This window comes from Drosophila elegans, unplaced genomic scaffold (genome assembly GCF_018152505.1).
Source record: "Drosophila elegans isolate 14027-0461.03 unplaced genomic scaffold, ASM1815250v1 contig_349, whole genome shotgun sequence".
Classification (NCBI taxonomy): Eukaryota; Metazoa; Arthropoda; class Insecta; order Diptera; family Drosophilidae; genus Drosophila; species Drosophila elegans.
Genome location: NW_024545729.1, coordinates 649960 through 670150, shown reverse-complemented (window position 1 = coordinate 670150; position 20191 = coordinate 649960). Strand labels below are relative to the sequence as shown.

Here is a 20191-nt window from a genome sequence, read left to right as displayed (position 1 = left end):
GGAAAGAGGGTGGACCGGAGAAACATCGGCTAACTATCGATTTAATTGATGCTCTTTTGGATTATCGGTGTTTCTTTGCTATTAAAATGAAAAAAATACTACCAAGATGTATACAAAACACTTTAAGTTTCCAGAAATTTTTAAAAATCTAAAATTACTTCAATTAAATTACGTCTTTAAAAAGAGACAGGTTTTCTGCTTTCCGCTTTTTAATAATTTGTCCCGCATTTGTCAATTGAAAAACTTTAGATATATTGGGAAAAATCTGAATCGGAAACGCTGCTCATAAGCTTAGGTCAGACTGGGATGTTTGCAATGGGCAAAATATATTTTCTGGTCCACCTTAACTTTTCGGACCACCTTGTTAGATTCAAGGTCAGTTGAGGACCTCGGGCGTCCTGATCTGGGAGCGTTCTCCAAACTTGCTGCTCCCTTAAAGCGCTGCACGATGTTTCTGATTGTGAATCAGCTTAGTTCCAAAATCTGGGCTATTTTGCATTAAGATTTGCCTTCACTGTGCAGGTGAAGGACAATTTTTGGTCCATTTTGTATAAATGTAGGCAAATGGCAAGAAAACTTGGGAAAAACGTCACTTTGCTTAAAAATTTTTTGTGACATGTAGTTAAGGAGAAGTTCCGTTATAAATTTCATAGAACAGTATGACCAAATTAAGCTTACGATAAAAAGAATTAAAATAAGTAAGGAAAAAAAACAAAAAATGAATCTGCTTTTGAATAAAAAAATGTTTAATTTAAATATATTAAAAAAACTGTATCATAAAAATGCTGAATACGCCTGGGAATAACATTTAAAGTTGACATTCGGCACTGTATTTCCGACCCTACAAGTATATTTATTCTTGAGCATCACTAGGAAAGTCGATCTACCCATTTTCCTCTGTTTTAAGGCTACCTGCATGAATCTTTTAAAAAAGTTATCTTTCAGACGACTTTATGATGTAGCACCCATATGTACAATCGAAAATATTAATAAAAAAATTGTAACTTTGCTTTTAAATTTTGTTTACTGTTCTTGGGAATATAGTAAAATTTAATATTTCAGAATAATAAGACATGAATAAAATTATAACTTGTCAGATTTAAATTTAAACACATACATATAAAAATCGAAATATTCGCAACAGCTGCAAGAGTATATTCATTTTGGTTTTGGTTAGTGAGTGCTGCATCTGAAAAAATGAAACATATTTCAAAAAGTTAAAATTCCAAAGCACCCCAAGATAAGGCTCTCATCATGGCTTTCCCTATTGTCATGCGCACGGAGTCGAGCTTTTCATGCAAACGACCCGACGCAGCTCTTATAAAAAAAAATGTATTCGATGTGTTTTCATTGGCATAAGTAGCTCGATATTAACTTATACGAACGTATTGCTTTAAAAATAAATTTGTTTTGAACTAATACAAAGCTTATTTGCTTTGTATAATTCAAAGGAAAGACTTCATTAATAGTTACTTGCACTATTTCAATATATTTCATACTCAGCAAATACTTTAACTAATATGTTTAAGATTTCATTATGGTTCTCTTCGTTAGTCCGGCAGCTGCAAACTTAGTGCACATGTTTTTTTAAATGTATAAACAAAGATGTTCAAAGAAAAGTGTTTTAAAGGAATATGCAATTAGTTGAATCGAAAAAATGTGCAACTTACCAGATTTAGAAACAATTCTTGGGCATAACAAAATTAAACCCATAAAATTTAAAGTACCACCTTATGTGTCCAAAAACTTAATACATTTCTCAGTAGAAAAAAAAAGTTATCCAAACTTTTATTAATATTCAACATTGTTACAAAGAAACTTTGGTACTGTCAAAATAATATTGGTGTTGTAAAATTGTATTACACCATTTGTTTGTTATTATAAAAACAAGTTGTATGTCCATACATATGTATATACTTAATATTATATAATCATGTTTTACCCTTCATATGTGTTGGATAAAGGTGCGAAATATTATGAAATTTTAAACTTTTTACTAATTCCGTATTGCAGATATGGCGAGCATAGTACTAATAGCTTGTTTGGCTGTCTTGGGTCTAATTATTGCAATCGCTCTTTTTCTGGCGGGCGGATACTTGTGGTGGAGACATAAAAGATCCCAATTACAGTTTATTGAGCCTAACGAAGACGAGGAATCCAGTAGTTATAGTCTTAGGTAAGTTTACACTTTTAACTTTGGTTTTTTCATTTACTACTTCGGTTAATTTTGTATTTATAAGGCGTTCACAATACATAATTCACCCTACTAAAAATACAGAAAAAAATACGAAATTATAATACGTTTTTTATACCCTTGCAGAGGATATTATAATTTCAGTCAGAAGTTTGCAACGCAGTGAAGGAGAGATTTCCGACCCTATTAAGTATATATATATTCTTGATCAGCATCACTAGCAGAGTCGATCTGGCTATGTCCGTCTGTCCGTTCGTCCGTCCTATTCCAAACAAACTAGTCTCTCAGTTTAAAAGCTATATTCATGAAACTTTAACAGAAGTTGTCTTTCTATTGAAGGTGGTATATATTATGAGAAAAGAGCCGGATTGGACGACTTTATCATATACATGTACATAGTTCCAATAGAAACAATCGGGGAAAAAAATGAAAAAAATTATATCTATGCTGTTTTTAATTCTTTTTCATAATTCTTCGAGATATAGTGATTGTTTATTGTTTCTGAATTATGATTTTAGTGTTTTTTATTTCGATTTAATTCAAATCGGATAACTATGTCATGTTGCTGCCGTAGGAGCGAACGAATAATATAGCTGTAAATCATCCTAGCTTCAGTTTTTTTTTAACATAAACACATATAAATCAAAATCAACTAGTTTGCGTAGAAACGGCAGAACGAAAAGACGGAGGGATAGGCGGACATGGCTATTTGTACTCTCCTAGTAATGATGATCAACAAAATAAATACTTTACCAACAGCCGTTTCAGCTGCTGCTTGAAAAGCTTTGTTTGTCTTAGGTTTGGTTTGAATTCGAGGAAAATGCCTAGGAATAGCAAAAATACGACCTGTTGGTTTAAATAACTGTCTTAACTTCTTTATTTGCATATGTTTGGTGTTGCATTCTCAATTTTAGTATAAAAGAGCGACTAACTTGGCTTGTCAGCAATTCAACAAAATTTTCAGCTTCTGGTTTGCTGAAATTTTAGCCAGTTGAATTTGTATGGAACAGCTGACGAACAGCTGACCGAATTTCCTCGATTAAGGAATACCCAAAATTTTTTCCAAGAAACAACAGCAACATGCAGTGTACACATAAAAAAACAACGCTATAGACAAGAAGATTCCCTTTACTCAACGAACCAATTTTAAAAACAATATGATCCCAGAAAACATATAACGCGCAATAACTGGGCTCTACAATCTCTTAGAATTACAGAGTTGCACGATTTGTAGGCGTTAGAGTGCACGTTAAATACAAAAATCTCGATTACTCGCTATTACTCGCAGATTAAAATGAATTCGTTCATGCGCCAAACTAAAGGCGGCCTTTTAGAAATTATCAGCTGCTTCGATGAGGCTAGAGATAGTTTTCGTCGAGTAGATGAGCTTTTCTCTGCGGTGGCCTCGCAGTTCAATAGCCGCAAGCTATTAACGGAGTCCTCTAAGCGTAAAAGGGCCGCAAAGGAGAACACCCCGCAGCCATCAGGAAGTGAGCCGATATTGTTAATGTCAAAGTGGAAAGATTCACTCTAGGTATTTTTCATCTTTCAAAGTCACTGTCCCAAACGAGCTTTCTAAAACCATATGCCGTGCCGACTTTTGGCTGCAACATATGGTGGTAAAGGAGTTCGAAGCTAAGACAAAAAAGAACGGCCCGTAGGAGTCAGTCTTCCCAGTCGAGGCCCGACTAGTGTGCCCCCTTCTTCTTCAGTTCCCTCAAATGCTCCCTCTTTAAAAAACATCCCGTCTCCTTCTTTCCTATCAAATACAAGGGGCTTACTTAGTAAGTTGACTAAACTGTATTCTGAAAGTTTACCTTTTCATCCCATGTCTATGGTGTTTACAGAAACTTGGTTGAAACCGGAGCTATTAAGCTCTGAAGTTTTCCCGGGTAAGTACACAATTTAAAGGCTTGACCGTCCTTTCAGACGAAGAGGAGGAGTCTTGATTGCAGTTGACTCAAACCTCTGAATTACTATCTCTTAAATGAAATAAATGACATTAAATTTCCAGGTACAAAATTATTGTTCCCCGGTAGTTCTATATATATTTCATGTTCATACATTCCGCCTGCATATGGGCTTTCGATTTATGCGAACTAGCTTTCCGTTATAGCGACCTTTTTTTTAACATAGGGATCTATTAATAATATCAGGTGATTTTAATATACCGAATGCGACTTGGTCCAAAGAAGATCTAAAACAGTTTTATATATTTGTTAACACTAAGCGTAATTCCGTCTATTACCCAGCATCGCTATCAGTTGCAAATTTTACGGCAGTCACTGATCAGGCAATTGCCGATCTTTTTGCGCAGCTATTCTTAACGACTTATTCAGCTACGTCCTGTCCTAATCAGTACAATTTAAACGGAATCTCGAAGTCTAACTTAATCTTTTGTCCGACTTTGAGCTCCCTTCTGCTAGATCTGCACAGGGTAAAGCTAGTATACTTTCCGGGTCCTGACGGTGTTCCTTAGATATTGCGCAGAGGCCCTGAGCAGACCACTTTACAAATTGATTACCCTATCCTTAGAAACTACTGACTTCCCGCCTACTTGGAAGGAATCATATGTTATTCCCCTTCATAAAAAGTGAAATAAATCAAATATGTACTAGCAATTAGAAAGGTATCTCCAAGTTGTCCTCTATTCCCAACGTTATCACCCCCTATTTGCAACATCTTTGTAGATAGATTACATCTCCATGTCAGCATAAATTTATAACTCGCAGGTTTACTACAACAAACTATTTGGCTAGCATCGTTCGTTATAAATGTCTTTAGAAATAACCTTCAGACTGACGTATGTGTACACGTATTTTTGCAAGGCATTTGATACCGTAAATCATTCGCTTCTTGTACGGAATTTAAACCTATTTCGAGTTATCTGAGTGGTAGGGTACAACGAGTCCCTTTTAAAAGCTCGGTCGCTGAGCTGATCCAAGTTACTTCAGGGATGCCACATGGAAGCCACCTTGGCCCCCTTCTTTTTACACTATTTATTAACGATCTCTCTTTAATTTTGACAAAGTAGCACATCCTTTTGTACGCAGATGACGATAAGTTATGCCTGCAATATTGCGATATTTTCTGAAGTTTAGACTTCCAACGGATCTTGATGCCTTTCAAACACATGGTGTTGTGAAAATCTGTTGAACTAGAAATGCAAAATATTGACATTCTATCGGACCAATCCACAATATGCCACGTTGCTGCCTGGGGGAGCGTGAGCCTTTCAAATCCCTTTTCTCTTTCGACTATGGCCGCCAGGTCCATTCAAATTCATTCGCGCCAAGACGTTAGAGTTGCACCGAAAAAACATCGGCTAGAAACGTGCGTTTGGGAACGTAAATGCCACCGTCATGGTATAACCGTAAAATTTTAAACACGGCAAAACCTTACGGACCATCTTTGTAAAAGATTGTGGATGGACTAGGCAATAACTTGATCAAAAGAGTTCTTAACTTTAATCTTCTTACTCACACTGGGAAAGATTCAAGTCCCTGGCTTTTAAACTTTGTTCGCAACAAATGAACAGACGGACATGTCTATTGAAATATCATATTCGCCTAGTGATGCACTAGGTTTTATTATTAAAATAAATATTTTTGCCAGTTTGCCTTTGTTTTTTAAGTTTTTTACATTTTTGACAAAGAAAAAATATGTAGATTGCCTACAAGCACGTTTAGTAATTTTAAATATTTACAGGGCTGCTCAGGACATTGTTGACTCTGGTAATCCACCTACAAAACCTCAAGTGCCGACGCCGCAAGCTATCACGACTCCTCTTCAAAATAACATTAACAGGAAGTTAAATGGCTTTTTAAACCTTAGAACTCCTTTAATTGGGTAGGTAGTTTAAATATGTCTGACAATTGAAATAATTACAATATTTTTAAAAGTGGTTCGGGGACTACACAAACAAAACCACAAAATGCTTCTTTGGTTGGAAACGTTGGTGATGGCACTACAAAGGATTCCGCTGTAAGTAAATAATACCTAAATGTATTGCTTTTATTATTATTTATGCAATATTTCACACCGCAGTTGAGTTTTCTTGTTATCGATCGAAAAATAGTTTCGCCAGAAAAAAAAAATAGATTCTTTTTAATATGACGCCAGCTTAACATTTTTGATATTGTATATGTATATGCAATTTTTAATAATCTAAAACTAAGAATTACAATAAGTGTTTGCATCTATACAATGAAAGTCTTTTAACAAAATTGGCGTCAGAATGGATCTGGACAATTTTGAGATTATCGCTTAGGCCTGACGAACGTTAACCCAGAGTTCATTAAAGACGTCTGTCAACGTATTGCAATTTTCTGATATTTTGTTCGTTGATCTCAGAAACAAGTTGAAAAAAAGACCCCGACAAAAGAAAGACAAAGACGTCCACTCTTTGCACCTCGCTACCTCTCATAGCTGACGAATGGTGAGAGGCTAAGGCTAGAAAACTAGTCAATTGTCAAAAGTTAAGTTAAGTGGAGTTTCGGGTACTTTTGGATTTTTTTGGGGAAGAAAGTGTTGATGACAAAATTGTCCAGATCCATTCTGACTGAATTATTAAAAAATTTTCATTGTCTGGGCATAACTACAATCTGCATGTAAAATACGGACAGACGGACATGGCTAGATCGTCTCGGTTATTGGTCTTGTTAAAGAATATAATTACTTGCCTAACGTTGTCTTTAAAATTAGCCTCTCGTGTATGAAATTATGGCCCTTTTATAATTTCTCAAATCAGTTTTTTCTTGGAAACGTTTTCTTCTACCTCAATTTTACACCAACACTAACGGCCTTGAGATATATGCACTTACGTTTTTTTCTTTAAATAGTTGTCTCAACTTTTCAGTACAAATTAACAAATGCTTTCTTTGAATTTGTATTTCAGAATAAAAGTATTTCAATGACAGACATGTACTTGGATAGCGCAGACTCAAGTGAAAATGTTGGACAAATACATTTCTCTTTGGAATACGATTTTCAAAACACAACGTTAATTTTGAAAGTTCTTCAAGGAAAAGAGCTTCCAGCGAAGGATTTAAGTGGTACTTCTGATCCATATGTTCGCGTAACCTTGTTACCAGATAAAAAACATAGATTGGAAACCAAAATAAAACGGCGAACTCTAAACCCGCGATGGAATGAAACATTTTACTTTGAGGGGTTTCCCATTCAAAAACTTCAGTCTCGTGTAAGTATAAAAATTACTTTAATAATATATGCATCAGTTGCGAATCGATTCGTAAGGGTGGTGTCGGAAGTTTGGCTTTTTAAACGAGATGCACAGTGGTCTATATAGCTATGCTAGCTGACCTTAATTAAATTTCTTTTCCTAAAATTTGCAAATCTAAAAGTTTTCAAGGGCTTTTATAAATTATAAATGTACCTATCTACCTCTAGGTAGATGTCTTTAGCTCTATCAAACTGTTTTACTTTTTCCTGCTTTTATTTTATTTAAATGGTTATCCGAAGTTTTAAGAAATGACTTCTATCTACTATGTACATATGTATTCAAATTGATGCCTGTCCGAGCGTTAACCTCCAAAGCCTCCCTTTGTTTTCGACTACTCCTTTGGTTAACAGAAACAAAGATGGCCGACATGGCCAAGTCTTTACGTGCATGTAGGAACGTAAATTCCACCGTCAAGGAATAACTGAAATTTTTGGCACGTCAAAACCTTACGGACTTTATTAAAAGAGATGGTGGATGGTGCACTGTGGGACTAGACCATTACCAAATATTAAAAAAGGTGATCACACCGTTTGATTTGGTCACGCACACAATTTGGCCGTGAAACGCCTTTTATGAACGGAGTGATTGTGCATAGTCAGTTTGACTTGTGCTATTGTATTCACCAGAGAACTAAAGCTGCTTAAATCTAGCTTAAACCATCTATAATATAGATACTTTCGACCTAAAAATTTTAATGCTTTATTGTTTTTAAAGATCTTTTTACTGCAGTTTAAATTTATTTAAATTAATATTGGTGTGAATTCAAACTAAACAAAACAATGAGATCCGTTCTTTGGGAAGTTAAGAAATGTTAGTAACAATAAAAACATAATTTTGGTTTAGCCATCGATTTTTGTTTACGGGTATGACATTATATTGTTTGCCTCATTTATTGTTGGATTCATTGAAGCTCGAGACATAGACAAAACTATATGGATACTGCTTGAGATTTTGTTTGTAATAAGTTCACGGTCACACTGCCTTTTTAACGTTATATTCAAACTTTATTGTTTTGCTTATTAAATTTTGTTTATCCCGCTTATTTTAACGTTTTAAAGTTTTCAGCTGTTACCTTATTATTATTATTAATATCGGGGTGTCCAGTGTACCGCGACCTATAAGATCTATTGTGTACCCCCATTCAGAGCCTACAGCTCAGATATCAACCCACTTCCTCGAATAAAGTCGAGGAGTTTTAGTGGGTTGATTCTTACTAGGAGCTCAGGTGTAAGAGTTCTGGTTCCTAAGATTTTACATCTTATGCTTGCTAACGCCGGACAGTCTGCAATGATGTGTCTAGAGGTTTCGTCCTCTATGTCGCAGAATCTGCAGGTTCCACTGCTGGTTATTCCCATCTTACCTAGGTGACTTTTCAGTCTACAGTGCCCGGTTAGTAATCCGGTAACGATCCTAAGTGAGTTTTTCCCCAGTTGAATAAGTTCCTTGAACCTCTTCTTGTTATAGTTATTTATTTGAGTTTTGACTTGCCTTAGACCTGGGGTATTTCTCCAGTGTTCTTGTCTCATGGCGCCTTCCGCTTTCCTAAGGTATTCTTTTATAGTGTGCCTCCCTATGCCACAGTAGGGCTCTGGGCCTACCAGGGGCTGTTCGGCTCCTAGTTTTGCTATTTTATCGGCAAGTTCATTTCCGGATATGTCCTTATGTCCCGGAATCCATCTGAGGGCCAGCCTGTTTCGACTGCCCAGTATATTTAGCTTACTCTTCACCTCTAGGACTAGCTTCGAGGTGATTTTGTTGCTATGTAAAGCAGTAATTGCTGCTCGGCTGTCCGAAAGGATCGATATGTCCTTTTCCTTGTATCCACGCTGTATGTTGAGCTCTGCACAACGTCCAATGGCACATACCTCAGCCTGGAATATGCTGGTGTATTGGCCAAGGGATTCGTGGTATTTTATGCGAGGCCCTACCACTCCAAGGCCCGTGCCTTGTTGTGTCAGGGATCCATCTGTGTACCATGCAATGGTGTGTTTAGCCATCGGATGCACTTCAGACAGTGTGGTCCAATCTTTCTTATTGCCTAGGTGTGCTGTGAAGTTCTGCTCGAAGATTAGTTCGGCTGTCATTTCATCCCTAGGGTGGAGTATTAGGGGCACCTCACCTAACAAATTAGTCGCATCCCTGTTATTTAGAATGCAACCACTACCTGTGCCCTCAGTGCTTATTCTCAGGAGTGTAGCTTTGCGTTGGATATCAATCACATAGTGGAGTGGTGTTAGCTCCATCAAAACTTCTAAGGCAGCTGTAGGACAGGTTCTCATTGCCCCTGTCATGCATACGCAGGCAAGTCTTTGTAGTTTTCCTAGCTGGTTTTGCATGCTGATGAGCTTAGCTCGTTTGCCCCATGCAAGTGCTCCGTAAGTGAGGATTGGTCTCACGATCATTAAGTATAGCCATCGTATTATCTGAGGCCTGGTTCCCCAGGATTTCCCAGCAATTTTCCGACAGGTATAGAGTGCTCTGTAACACTTTTCCAATGTCTTTTGGACATGGGAAGCGAAAGTCAGTTTACTATCTAAAGTGATTCCTAGATATTTAACCTCTCGGCTAGTTTCTATAGGAGTTCCTAGCAGTGAGATTTGTCTCATTCTCTGTAGTTTGTACTTCCTTGTGAAAGGAACGATGACTGTCTTAGCAGGATTTAAGTTGAGTCCAACCTCCCTGCACCAGTCTAGCGTTGTCCTTAGTCCGAGTTGGACGATGTCGCAGAGTGTCGCTTCAAATTTGCCTCTGGCGATTATCACGATGTCATCGGCGTATCCTTGACATTGAATTCCTTTTCCAGCAAGCTTGCTGAGAAGGTCATCTACTAGCAGGCTCCATAGCAGAGGGGACAGTACTCCTCCTTGCGGGCAGCCTTTGCTGGTAGCGATTGTTACTCTTTCCGAACCCAGTGAACATGTTGCTTGCCTGGATTCAAGTAGGTTGCCAATCCATTTGCTCGTAGTAGTGTCTATGTTCCTTCTGGACAGGGCAGCTCGAACTGCATCATGTGATGTGTTGTCGAAGGCTCCCTCTATGTCTAGAAAGGCACAGATAGCTATTTCTTTGCTGTCAATTGCCCCTTCTAGGGTGCGACATAGTTGATAAAGTGCAGTGTCTGTTGAACGGCCTGCTCTATATGCATGCTGTGTGTTTTGCAACGGACAGTCTCTGAGAGCTGTTCTTCTGATGTTGTAGTCTACCAGTTTTTCCAGCGTTTTGAGACAAAACGAAGTTAAGCTGATAGGTCTGAAGGACTTTGGGCTGGTGATGTCTTTCTTCCCGATCTTGGGGATGAAGACCACCCTAGCGCTGCACCATGCACTTGGGATACACCCAAGGGCTAGGCTGCTCACCAATAGTCTTCTTAGGCGGGTTAGGAGTAGTTGCTGCCCCTGCTGTAAGAAAGCTGGAGAGATCATGTCTAATCCCGGTGATTTAAATGGTTGGAAGGTTCCAATAGCCCATTTGAGTTTCTCGGGCGTAACTATAGATTTGGCTGTTGCCCAGTCACTGGCTACTGTCCTAGGGGTTCTATGTTGATCACGCCTTGCGTTTCCCATAGTGGGAGTATTCCCCGGGAAATGCGTGTCAAATAGCAATTCTAATTTCTCCCGATCCGTGGAGGTGAAGGTGTTATTCCCTTTCCTCAGGGCTAAATTACTATCCGCTGCACTTTTAGCCATTGCTTTTTGCAGTCTCGCGCCCTCGTTGACGTTACTTATTGCCTCACAGAAGTTCCTATAGTTTTTCCGTTTGGCCTTCCTGATCTCTTTGTTGTAGAGCGTCAGGCTTTGCCTGTATAGTTCCCAGTTTCTATCAGTTTTTGGTTTGTTGAAAAGCTTCCGAGTGGTTACTCGTAGTCGTTCAAGACTAGCATTCCACCATGGTGCGTCTGTTTCCCGCCTCTGTCTACCTAGAGGACAACTGTCTTCAAAGGCATTTACTATCTTGTGACCCAGGTTGTCTACCGCTCTGTCTAATTCCAAGGGATGTCTAGGGTATCCTGACGGTTCGTTGGAAAGATTGAGCTCTAGAGTTGACCTGAATTTGTCCCAGTTTGTTTTTCTGGGGTTTCTTTTAGGGCTACATCTTTTTGTTTTGAAGGCTACTTCAAACAAAATTGTCCTGTGGTCTGACATTGATTCTTCTGGTGACACATGCCAGTTCTTAATGTGGGGTTTAAAAGAATTGGTTACTAGAGTTATGTCTAGCACCTCTTCTCGTACCCTAGTAACAAATGTCGGCCTGGCGCCGACATTACAGATCTCTAGGTTATTGTTTAAAATAAATTCTAGTAATTGCTCACCTCTGTTGTTGACATCCGTGCTACCCCAGATCACGTGATGTTCGTTGGCATCACATCCTATGATGAGGGGGATCTTGTTCGTCCGGCAGTGGTCTACTAGCCCGGGTATTCCTGGCGGTGGACAGGCCTCCTCCCCGGCAAAGTAGGCGGAGGCCACTGCTAGTTTCGGTGCAGCTTCTGTGCCGTTGATGGTTACGGCGACGCAGTCTCTGCTCATGAACTCTGAAAAGATACTATAGTTGATATCTTTTCTTTATAACGATGCATGATCTGGGAGGTGATCCTCCTGGATCGCATATTACCTTAGTGTCCTTCGTGTACAGGCCTTTTATGTCATGGTGCCACCATGGCTCCTGTACAAGGGCTAGCCCGAGGTGTTGGGAGGTGAACATCCTCGCCAAGACAGCAGATGCTGCTTTGGCCCGATGGATGTTTACCTGGGTTAGCCGAGTGCTGCTTGTTGCAGCCATCACTCCGAGGTTTGATGCTCCGTGAGGTCTGGTGAAGAGAGAGAGCAAGTCTCTCCACCACCGGCTATCACGGTAACCTCGGCTTCTTCGCAGCTTTCGTCCAGGAGGAGCTCCTGGGCCAGCTCTTGGGATGACATAGGGTGTCCATCCCCTTGGTCGTCCCCAATGTCCATGCTGGTGATGGATTGTTCATCCTGTTCACCACGCTGTGACTTCGGCTCCACATTCGGTTGTTCGAGGGTATCCTCGATAGCCTTGCATGTGCCGTCATTGGGCGTCTCTTCCGGAGCTCTCTTGGTCTTTTTCAGACCGCTCACGGTGACGTGGCCAAACCGGAAGTTGAGTTTGTGGTCACGCTCCACTATCTCATCCCTTCCGGTCTGGTCCATCCCTACGACCAGGAGTGCACCAGCTCCGTCGTTCTTCCTGGAGATGACCTTCCAGGCGTCCGTCTCGACTCGGTTTTGGAAACCAATGAAGGCCAATATTTCCTCATTGGTCCGGTCGGAGCTCCTCGGGCAGAACAACGTGGCGTTGTATGCTGCCGGGATGTCTGCTCCCGTGCGGGTCTCTAGGGGTACTCCCTTCCACGTCCGCAGCTGAGGTACGGCAATCTTGAGCCACTCAGCTGAGCCTTCATCCAGGCAGTCGATAATCAGGTAACCCACCCAGAAGTGGATTCCCCTGAACACGACGGGATTCCCATGCTGACGTGACGTGGATTCCCCATGCTGACGTGAGCATCTCGTCCATGACCGACTCCTGAAGCCCGGATAGTTCCTCTGCGGTCAGGCTGGCCGCCGGGAAACCCTCCGGGAGTATAGCCACCCTGATGAGGGTGGCTTTCTTGGCAGCCTCCGCGTAAGTCGGACGGGGTCCGATGACCGGCGGTGCCGAGCTAGAGGGTCTTCCTCCAGCGGTTGTCGGCTTCTGGTTTTGATGGGGCTGGGAAGGTATCTTCCTGGCCCGCACTTTTGCCTTTTCTGCCGCTGCTGCTGATGTGCTAGGCCCCTCTTGCTCAGGGACCCGTGAGGACGTCTCACTAGCCCCCGGGCCGTGCCTAGACCTTTTGGGGGTGTCCGTCGGTGGTGTGCGGCTGGTGTTCAGCCGTTTACCAACCGGTGCTGTCCCTCCCTCGGCTCCTTTGCCTTCTTCAAGGCCTCCTCTGGTGTCATGCCCTGAATGAGGTACCTCAGGTACCACTTTACCTTTGACCCTGGCAGGCCACGCCTGTTGGGGTCGTCCAGTCCTCCGGGCTGTCCCAGGGCTGGAAGAGCGTCCTGCTTCTTCAGCTGCCTGATAGAGGTTGGCCTATCAGATGCGAGAGGTGGGCGTGCTGGCAGGGTAGCTCCTGCTGGCACCCCACGCTCCTTGGCTGGGAATGTCTGGGCTGCTGGTGTAGTCCTAGGCGGGTGCGCTGCCACCTGGGGTCTGTCGCCTTCGAGGGATCTTTCCTCAAAGTGTCTTGCGACACCGGTTGCAGGGATATCCTGCGGGATTTTTATTTCTTTACTTCTTTTCATGTGGTCCCACGAGCTGCGGAGAAGTATGAGGTCCGCCCGGGCAGATGTACCCGGGTAAGGCGTACTTAGGACAGGCGGTCGCCACTTGCCTGAACCCTCCGTTTGCGACTGGGCTATTTGTTAACTCGGGCCCCCAGCCAGGCTGACTATCGGCACGGGTCGAATGACACCTTAGTCCGGCACCGAGGTGAGATGTGGGGGGATAGGATGGAGGTGGGTAGTCGTGAGGGAGGGGGTGTGTAAGGCTACGGTGTTAAGACGGCCAAACAAGCGTCTTGTCGGTATACCTCCATCGGTATACCCGCTGTTTGTCCGGGGTTGCTTATTTGCTTACGCTTATTCGCAACTAACCTTCCCAGAAGGTCGTTCGCTATCCGCAACCTGCGACCCGCCTGGTGGCCCCAGCTAAGCCTCCCTTCGAACCATCCCACTAGTTCTTGAGGACCAAGAGCTGTTACCTTTAAATGGTAAAAAATATTTCGTACACATTTAAGCCTCGCTTTTTTATTCCGTTTTTTCTTCAACTCCAATGAATGAAGAAAATTGTACTTCTTTAATACAATTTAGCTCATACATTGATGAATCGTTCCCGGTGATATTTTATCGAATATTATTTTTGTTACCCAATTCCGTCTACTATCGGGTATCGGGTCTTGTTAATTTTTTTCATTCATTGCTCATTGTCAATCGTCATACGTCTTCTTCTGTCTGACATTATTTAGACGGATCTGCTAAACATCACTTGTCTGTAGCTTTACTTGTTTAGAATTTTTAGCTTTTTTTTTAGTGATTTACCGCTAAAAAAGCTAGTTGTTCAAAAAGTCGTAGAACAAATTTTTTTTAACGACCTGCCCAACACATGAAGAATTTTTCCAGAAACCTTAAAATACATGTGCTGCCGTCCAGAGAAATATAACATCATTTAGAAAACACAGATTATTAAATATGAGTTTATTTCTTTTGTATAACATTCATGCAAAGGGCTGTCCTCATCACATTTTTACTGCATGTTAAAATATATTTAAGTATAACTTTGTTGGGAACGTATCTCAATAGCACAGAAATTACTTATATATTTCGAGTTTTTAGATTTTAAGTATTTGAACTGAAACTTTAATTCAAACTGTATGAAATCCTCATTCTTTTGTAATGACAAAAGAAATGCCTTAAAGTATTGACGTTATCACGTTTTTTTAGGTATTGCATTTACATGTGTTTGATTACGACCGGTTCTCAAGAGATGACTCCATAGGAGAAGTATTTCTTCCCCTATGCCAGGTAAATAATTCAACAAACAATTGTATAAATATATATAGTGAAATGGTTGCATTTATTTATAAAATAAGGTTGATTTTGCTGGAAAGCAGTCCTTTTGGAAGGCATTGAAACCCCCTGCCAAGGACAAATGCGGAGAACTACTTTCATCACTTTGCTATCACCCGTCAAACTCAATTTTGACTTTAACATTGATTAAGGCGAGAAATTTAAAAGCTAAGGATATTAACGGGAAATCTGGTAAGTAGGAACTGAACTTAATTGGAAATATGCCGTGCAAATAAAGTCGCTGTCGATTGATCGGAATTTTATGGACTTTTTAGAAGCCGGGATCTTAGGAACTAGGATCAAGTATCATAATGATAACTCTTTAAGATATCGCGAGGTCAGTTTAAGGACACTGTCTGCTGATTGCAAAAGAGTAATAAATGCAACTTGTGAACCTCGACCGATTTAGAAAAAATTAGTAGAAAAAAAGAACGGTACTCTCCCTACAGAAGTTTATTTCAAGTCCATGCCGTGTTCCAATTCGCCGTGAAAGCGTAATGGTGGCAGAAGTGCAGGGTTGCTAATAGTGCCGCTTAGCAGAGCGGGTTTACAGAGTGGGTAATCAGAGTTGATTAAGACGATTTGAATTCAAAAAGGAGAACTGTTAATGCCGAGCCGATTGGGGCGTTTGATTTCAGCGGGCTGTGCCCCGCCTCGGAACTATCAGGAGCCTGGCATATTTTAGAATAATAAAATAAGGAAAGACATGAAATGGCTATACATCGCCCGCGTTGAAGAACTCCAGGTCTGCAATCTACGGGTAGTGGGGCAAGCTAATGGACTGCTCGCTTGTAGATTGCTTATTTAGTCTTCACAACTGCAACGCGCACCTTTCCATCTGCTCCGAAGATCACCTCAGTGACGATCCCGGGCAGCCATATCTGAGGTTGCAAGTTGTCATTCTAATAACGACGACGGCTCCAGTTTTGACGTTTGCAGATTCCTTCGTCCACTTGGCCACTTCTTGCAAGCTTGTTAGGTACTCGCGCATTGGCGTAGATAGCTTTTTGATATGGGGGGGATATGACTCAGAATAATATCCTGTTTTTTTGTAAGATTTATTTTACACTGCGATAATAATCCGCGTTGCACAGTCGTGTACAGAAATTGGTCACATTTTTCACATTGATAAGTTGCATTATAAAAAAATTCTCTTATCGAAGAAGAAATTCAAGCTTTCGAGATTTTTTGCCAATTTATCAATGACTTCTTCTGCTGTGATTATATGCAGCTGATGCAGCGCCGCAGCACGCAGTAAACTGAGAGGCACTGTGACTGACTGAGGTATCACTTGGAGGTCCGTTAGAAGCGCTGGAGTTATCATATTTTCCACGAACCCTCCTGATGAACAACAAACCGGCAGGCAGACGCCAAAACTGCGTAAATCCTGGGAAACGCAGCGACCGCTGGCAAGATAAAAGATTCCAGGAACAATTTGTCGGTTGACAAGAAGTCAGCAGTATTGAACATAACTCGGGCATTCGAAACTTTAATATGCTGTACTGCACAGCCATCGCGTAAAAATGTGTTTCAATTTTGAGATTATATCATCTTATAATTCTCAGACCCAAGGGGGGGATTGATCCCCCTAATCCCCCCCTATCTACGCTACTGTACTCGCGAGAGCAGTCTCGCCAAAATCGCTGCTTGATTGCCGATACGAGTTGGCACCTCTGTAGATGAATCAGTTCCGTTGCTCACAGTTTGACCTTGTTGCTCTTGACTCGTCCTGTATTGTCGGCACCTTTGCTGTTGCTATGCAGTTCTCCTGCATCAGGTTGTGGGGAGTTTAAAGACTCCTCACAACGCATATATAAACGAAGGATTTTAATGCACTATAAAATATATTAAAGGCCCCAGCCATGTTAGTGCATAAATAAAGTTAGGACAACTAAAAGCCAGATATACAGGCACTTAAGCGGTCAAAGTTAGTTTTGCGCAAGGAATGGATTCGTTTAACAGACTTTTCAGATGTTTCCTTAAGCTCTGATCCTTAAACAGCAGTCAGCTCTAAATTGGGGTGATAAAGATCGTCAGGTTGCGTAAGTGGTTACGTTCTAAATAAACAGACACCTTCTGCATTTCACAATAACACAAGTCCAGTAAGGGACCCAAAGAGTTCTGAAAATTGTTCATTTGAGATAGCGCACTGTAATGAAGTAAGATATTGGTTTTTTCATCTGTGGACCAAGTCGCATTCGGAATATTAAAATTCTCTAAAACCATCAACTGGTCTCTGTCTTTAAAATTGAATGTATAACGGAAAGGTAATTCGCATAATTCGGAAACTTAAATGTATGTACAAGTAATATACATATATATAACTATTGGGGAACGATTCTTAGCTGAAAATATATTATATATATTTATATATAAATAAATATAAATATATATTTTAACCAGGTTTCTGTAAACATTGTAACATGGGGTGAAAAGGAAAAACCATCAGAACACAATTTAGTCAGCTGACTAAGTGAGCCCCTTGTATATTGACAGGAAATAAGGAGTCGGGATGCTAGTTTTCTGAAGATGGAGCAGAAGAGTCGGGCCTCGACTGGGAAGACTGTCTCTGACGGGCCTTTTCTTTTTTGTCTTCCTTCGAACCCTTTTACCACCATATGTTGCGGACAAAAGTCGGCAGGGCATTTGGTTTCAAAGAATTCGTTTGGGACAGTGATTTTGAAGATAAAATATCCCTAGCACAAGAAAAGTTGACTTTTTTCACTTTGACATCAGCTTTAGCTCTGTCTTGTTCGGGTTCCGAGTATTTTTTGAGCCGATCTTGGCTCACTGAAGCAGCGGATAAGCTCTTAAAGGTTACTTTTAGTTTGACGCATGAACGATATCATTTCGTTCACAACCTCGACACAAGCGTCACAACAGAATCGCAGATTGGACCCCTTAGAAAGGTCATAACTTGTTCGGACTGTAAAACCATGATCACTCTTTCCAGAAATTACATTTGTGCATAAGTCCATTTAATTACTTGAAATCTTAATACAACCACATCTATGTATTTAAGATTAATAAACATTTTAAATATAAAAAAAACATTTAGAAATCTTTCAAGAAAGTCAAACTAAGTATTCTTCTCTTTTATTTTTTTCTAGATCCTTACGTAAAAGTTTGGCTTCAGTTTGGAGATAAAAGAGTAGAGAAAAGAAAAACGCCTATATTTACATGTACATTAAATCCAGTGTTTAATGAATCATTTAGTTTTAACGTTCCATGGGAAAAAATAAGAGAATGTTCCTTGGATGTTATGGTAATGGATTTCGATAACATTGGGAGGAACGAGTTGATAGGACGAATATTATTAGCTGGTAAGAATTAAAATTACAGCGCAATGTTCATAAATAATTAAATGTCTTAATATGCAATTGAAACAGGTAAAAATGGTTCTGGAGCATCAGAAACTAAACATTGGCAGGACATGATCTCAAAGCCCAGGCAAACTGTAGTACAATGGCATCGCTTAAAACCTGAGTAACTTTAATATTAAATCAAAGAAACCATAATATTAACACCAGTGGGTATATCGCATAAAAAGGTACATGTACATGATATAAATAAGTTGATTTATACTTGCATACATAGCAATGTCATAAAAAATTAAAAAATTCAAATCTGCAGAAAGCTAATGTTATTATGTTTAAAAAATAAAAAAATATCCATCAAATTTAAATAATGTAATTGTTCTGATGAGAACAATAGTTTTATACATGCTTGTATGTAGAAAAATGTTTTGTATGTACAAAATATGAATTACAAAACACAGTCCCATTTGTTCATTAAAATTTATAAAAAAAAATAAACATATTTTTTTTAATTTCTCATATACTTTTAATGCTTTAAAATGCTTCAAAACACACTAATCATATACATTTTAAGTCGAGGCTATTCAAAACAGATCATTCCAACATTTAATAAATAGGGAAGTTATAAAATTAAAATGAATTATTTTTGGGGAAAACTAATTTTTACAAGACCCGATATCGCTGTTTTAGAAAGAAATCGGTAAGGGTATTGTGTTGAATTATTAATTCTATTTAATAAGACGTTGGATATGTCAATCGATGTATAATTCCGAGAAAGACATCTGATAAATACAATACAGTAAAACCAAGAAACTAATAAAAATGTATATAATACGATTGAATTGTTAAATTATAACATTAAAATAGTCTAAAAATCAAGAAATGAGATTGTTACATGGTTTTAAAAGAAATAAAATGGAGAAAAAATTTATATTATTCTTACATATTCTTTAATCGCATACTATATCGTATTATAGAAATGTAGGTTATTTGAATAGAAAATGATTGCATTAGCACAATAAACCAGAACATAAACATTTTTTAAAGTGACTATGAGAAAATTAGCCAACCATTGCCGGAATAAGCGTCAACAGCGAGAAAACAAAATATGAGAAAGTAAGAGAGAGAAGAAAGAATTAAAATAATATATTTATAATTGATAATTGAAACTGAGTTTAAAAAACGAAAAATCGAAAATACAACCCACCTTGAAATTACATATTTGTTATATACCTGTTACAATATTATTAAACTAATTTATTCATAGCAGCAAATAAAGCATTCAATAAGAGTCAATAACACTGCGTATTACTTTATTTTCAGGCCAATTTAGCTAACAAAGCCTGATACATCTGCATATTTGTGCCCCTGTCTTTAAAGGACTTGGTCCGAGGTAAAAGCGTCCGTTGGTCAAGTACCTATTTGCTTCTTATGAACTCGCCGGATTTGGGTGTGCTTCTTGGTAGCTTCTTCCCTCTCCAACATAACAAGACGTCCCTGCTAAAAGTCAACGAATGTAAAAGTCAGTCGGTCATCAGTCCGCACTAGCTGACGCTCGATCGTAATACAATCGGGCTGTGTTTCGCCACATACCAATCACACCAATGGATTGTGGGAAAATTTATATAAAAACAAGAAAGGAAGCACACTTCGGCACGCCGAAGCTTATATACCCTTGCAGCTAGTGCATAAACTAAATACTTGTCGGAGAACTAAAGTCATCCCCTTGTAAGTCGGTATTGCTGACTACTTGATCGTTTGGTTTTTGATTGTCTGAACTCGATTCCGGCGAATGCAGCGCGTCTTCGATGCC

The 20191-nt window shown here is 39.7% G+C and overlaps 1 protein-coding gene across 3 annotated transcripts; it reads left to right on the top strand.

The window, feature by feature from the left end:
• The first annotated feature begins 1346 nt into the window (after positions 1–1346).
• LOC108145325 (synaptotagmin-7) lies at positions 1347–19674 on the top strand. Of its 3 annotated transcripts, none has more exons than XM_017270703.2 (9): positions 1347–1451; positions 2014–2176; positions 5903–6043; positions 6097–6178; positions 7092–7394; positions 14936–15016; positions 15085–15253; positions 18172–18384; positions 18451–19674. In XM_017270703.2, exons 2-9 carry the CDS (start codon positions 2016–2018, stop codon positions 18549–18551), a joined length of 1251 nt encoding a protein of 416 aa, XP_017126192.1. In that variant the 5' UTR covers positions 1347–1451; positions 2014–2015; the 3' UTR covers positions 18552–19674. The 3 variants fall into 3 exon arrangements, with proteins under 3 accessions (XP_017126192.1, XP_017126193.1, XP_017126195.1); XM_017270704.2 differs by having other exon boundaries at positions 1347–1823; XM_017270706.2 differs by having other exon boundaries at positions 1352–1359.
• The last annotated feature ends 517 nt before the right edge of the window (positions 19675–20191 follow it).